The following is a 4,311-nucleotide window of genomic DNA, read 5'->3' on the forward strand; positions in this document are numbered from 1 at the left end:
TGATGGAATAAAAAAAAGTAGCATCCAGCAAAGGGGGGTGCACACTTGGAAGTCCAACTGCCACCATAGGGCACCACTACAAGAAAAAATTGAATTACATAAAGCCAAAATCCGTATATAAGGCTTAAAATCCGTATATAACACTTGGTTACATACGACTTATATACGGACAAAAATCCGTATATTAAACTATCGTAGCTAAATTATATACGGATATATCCGTATATAATTTATATACGGATTTTTCCATATGTAATTATATACGAAAAAATCCGTATATAAAATCCGTATATAAATTATATACGGAAAAATCTGTATGTAAAATCTGTATGTATATTATATACAAAAAAATCCGTATATATAATCCGTATGTAATTTATATACGAAAAAATCCGTATGTAACTTATGATTTTATAAAAAAAAAAAATTAGATGATCTCACATCTACACCCAATAACTAATAGTTTCATATACTGATAAAAGTCAAATAAAAGTGTCAAATTATAAAAAATAATACCAAATATCTTTCAATTTTTATTAAAACGTGATTTTTACAACTGGATGGTCCTATCTCATTGTAACTAGATTGTCATCGGATATTACAGAAATTAAGGCAGAGGTAACTGACTATGCAATATATATTATTATACTATTGAGACAAAAGTTAGTCATGTTATATTCTACTTTGGTCCATTGCAAAAGTTACAAAACCATGAAACTATGGTCGAATTGGTAGAGCTTTGGGCAAAGTCTCATGAGTAGTGATTGACAGAGTCTGAAGCTTGCAATAAGAGGAAATGAAGGGAGAATAGTCTCCACTTCCATCTCCAAGTTCTTCTCCATCACTCCAACCATGAATCTCAGCCATAAGAAGTGAAGGATCTCTGCATATCAGATCCCACAATGGAAAGTTCTTCCTTGGCATCATAAAGTCCTTCTCTTTCAACCTCAAACTTGGACAATAGTCTCCACTTCCATCTCCAAGATAGATCAACCTCTTATCCTCTTCTGATATTGAATCTTGGATTATCTCTATCACTAAACCCTGCAATCATTCACACAAAATAACGTCTTTCAATCTTTGATAATTGAAGAAGCTTCAACCCAACATTTCATAATTTTGTATTTATTTGGAACTATTGGTGGGGCCTATGTCAAAAATAATCCTTATTCTATATTTCAATCAAATCCTGTGGGCTCATACCAGAGACAAAACCAGAATGGCATGGTTGCTTGGTTAAGAAAAATTTTGATATTTTTTAAGGCCGAGAAATCAGGAAACAGCACTCCACAGTTAGCACTTGTCAACATGATTAAAAATAGAAAATAATACTTTCCCAGAAACTAGAGCCAGTTAACATCAACTTGAAAACAATATCTGGAAATGTGTATAGTTGCCAACTGCATATACCACAATACAAACCTGTAATATATATAAACACAACTATCCATCACAATAGTTTTCATTCAACACCATACCAAACATTTTACATTTAAAATAGATATATTACATAAACAACTTCACAAAATATACTCAAACCTATTAATGAATTATTGAACACTTACAATATCAAATTTACGATTTTTCATACAATCAAGAGGCGTGGAAAGATTTTGTTTGGATAATGATATCTCTTCCAATACAGTGTTGAAATTGCACACAAATTCTAATTTTCACTTCAAGCATCTCAATTACACTCTTGAAAAGAGAAAAGTACTATTAAAATTGGTCTGTTACTGGATTTTCTCTAGCTAAATTTTAAAATTGAGACATAATGATTGTAGACCTATAACCCACAAAAGATGGCAGCACATTCTGAATGGGGTACAAGGCGTCCAATGAAGCTAGAAGAAATAAAACACGACATACTTCAATTAAATTTTTCCAAAATAATAAAAAAATTTATATTGAGATTTACAATGAAACACTTGCCTCCAATTGAAATTAAACTAAAACTAATTTGAAAAAGGACACTTACACTTCATAAAATTTGCAGTATATCAATACATCAACATGGAACTTTAATTAGAAATCCTAGGAAGATGATAAGGCAATGGGAATTTAAAAAAAATATTTCTAGGATCAAACTAAAGAAAACATAGAAAAATAACATAGATAATTAATTAAGAGCTAATCAGAAAAAACTTGATAACTAGGCAAACTATTAAAAGTGCATTAAAAAAAAGAAGCTAAATTCGTGAGTCATCTTTGGAGGATGTGGTCAAAAAGCTTTAGACATAACTAAAAATGTATATACAATTTTTTTTCACATGTCTTAGATTAATAAAAACGGTGGCATCAATATACCATTTTGCTTCTTCGATTGATCTCTCAAGATTTAATATAAGAACAAACTTCTTATCCAAAGGCCGCTAAACTTTAATTCTGCAGCCAATTAGATCTTCAGCGTCACTTTCACCTTTCTTTGTTGTACACTATAGGAAAGTGTAGAAGCACTTTACTTTTTAATCTTATGGATACAAAGAATGTGAGACAGTAATGTCCCATGATATTCACACTAAAATGACACCTATGTTAAAGTTGTATTTTTTTTCCTTTTTATAATTACCAAAGACGAAGATATTTCTTCGACTACAATTAAAATATAATGAAAATGTACTTTATTTCACTTGTTTAAAAACTTCACTTATTTCGTTTTGACCCTTTTCTCACAGTAATGATGTTACAATGATCACAGACAAAGAATTAAAGATCCAAGATAATCAAATAAAATATAGATTTATTATGTGTTAAGTCTAGGGGTGGACAAAAATCCTTTTTCCCCATCTGATCAACTTTTGCACTGTTTTGATCTATTTAGAATTCATTTCATCAAATCTGTTTTTTGATGACTAATTGAGTACTAGGAGCCTCTTTGGATGAGCTTCTTTATAAGCTCTTTTTAAAAGAGAAATATAAGAAGAACCTTTATCATAAACTAAAATTAATTTATCCATATGTTACTTTGCAGAACCTTTATCATAATTCCTCTAACTTCTTATTTTTAACTCATGCATAAACTAAATTTGGAACTTGTCAAGTAGCTATACAAACAAGTTAAAGTAAAAAAAAATTAAGACTCTTTATATGCCAAGGATTATGATTGAGCATTTAAATATTCATGTGAATTACATCACCCCTACCTAATTTTGGGCCACACAGTGATAAATGGCATCCTTTGCATTATAAGAATACTAACACACAACCTGATTTCAAATTCATGATGATCAAGAGTTTATTACTTGAGCATGGCAATACCTATTCAATTATAACTGCTTTCACATTAAAAATGTCTCACTTTCTCAATAAAATCTGTCAGGAGAAATAACAAGTCCACTGGGTAAGGTCTTCCCATCCTGCAAATATATGAACTTTTAGTATCATCTAAAGGTAGGGAATGTACAAGCTAACAGATATAATTATACTAAGCCACAAAACTACTCTTTTAATACAAGCCACCAAAAATTATACTAAATACAGGTTCACCCCACTCGACATATACCTCATTGCACCAAAACTAAATAGACAAGTATAAAATATGCAACCAAACGTATGAAGAAGAGTCAACATAACCAAAATTCTCAAATCAACTTTAGGATGGGAAGTTTGGAAAGATTTGTTAAACAAAGATGCTGAGTTAAAAGGCTAAAATATCTTATTATATAAAGATGAGGAACCCAAAACTTTCATGTTCGACAGAGTAGACAACCCAATTTTTATGTTGAATCTAGCCTACTCGGGTTGTACTGCTACGCCATTTCTCCAGGTAGTCTTAATTATTTATAGCTGATATAGAAAAGAAATTTAAGGTAAAATGGCTTATTAATTAATAACCAAGTTCCAGATAACAATCACAGTGGGGCCAGGTGCTTAGAACAAAATAACCTTAAAGATCATTCTATTTTTCCTGTACATTCCTTCCAAAGATAACCTTAAAGTAAACAACTAATTCTCCTGAGATTGATGACCACAACGGGTACATGTATAGAAAGTAGTTTGTCCTTCATCTGCTGATCTCATCTGAAAATAGAATGATTGAAATAAATAATTCTGGACTATAAATAAGATTCAGATCAAATTTCCAAATATACATTATAAAGTCTAACGATACCTGCCGTGGTGAAGCAGTAGCCTTCAAAACAGAAATTGGGAGAAAGTGATGCAAACCAATCTCTGCCCATTACATAACTCCATGAACATTCATACAATCATTTCATCAAAAACCTAGAGAGCATTTAAGCTTCTCTTACGAATTTCATCAAACATATTCGTAGAGTTTGTTTCTCTTCACATTTTAGGTACTTTTATAGG

The 4,311-nt window shown here is 31.0% G+C and overlaps 1 protein-coding gene across 2 annotated transcripts; it reads right to left on the minus strand.

The window, feature by feature from the left end:
- Nucleotides 1-521: 521 nt before the first annotated feature.
- Nucleotides 522-2,016, minus strand: LOC108346482 (inorganic pyrophosphatase 1-like). 2 transcript variants are annotated; one of them, XR_008248672.1, is made up of 2 exons: nt 1,566-2,016; nt 522-1,422 (listed from the first exon to the last, which is right to left on the minus strand). XR_008248672.1 is itself a non-coding variant. In XM_052877252.1 (2 exons), the coding sequence occupies exons 1-2, from the start codon at nt 1,587-1,589 to the stop codon at nt 718-720; spliced, it is 351 nt and encodes a 116-aa protein (XP_052733212.1). In that variant the 5' UTR covers nt 1,590-1,946; the 3' UTR covers nt 522-717. The 2 variants fall into 2 exon arrangements, 1 of the variants encoding a protein (XP_052733212.1); XM_052877252.1 differs by having other exon boundaries at nt 522-1,044; nt 1,566-1,946.
- Nucleotides 2,017-4,311: the final 2,295 nt, after the last annotated feature.

Source organism: Vigna angularis, chromosome 4 (assembly GCF_016808095.1).
Source record: "Vigna angularis cultivar LongXiaoDou No.4 chromosome 4, ASM1680809v1, whole genome shotgun sequence".
Lineage (NCBI taxonomy): Eukaryota > Viridiplantae > Streptophyta > Magnoliopsida > Fabales > Fabaceae > Vigna > Vigna angularis.

Excerpts from the sequence above, each read along its gene's own strand:
- LOC108346482 (XM_052877252.1), bottom strand. The coding sequence starts at position 1,589 with ATGAAAAATCGTAAATTTGATATT. Across the intron at positions 1,045-1,565 it reads AAAATCGTAAATTTGATATT|GGTTTAGTGATAGAGATAAT; the intron begins GTAAGTGTTCAA and ends GAATGATTGCAG.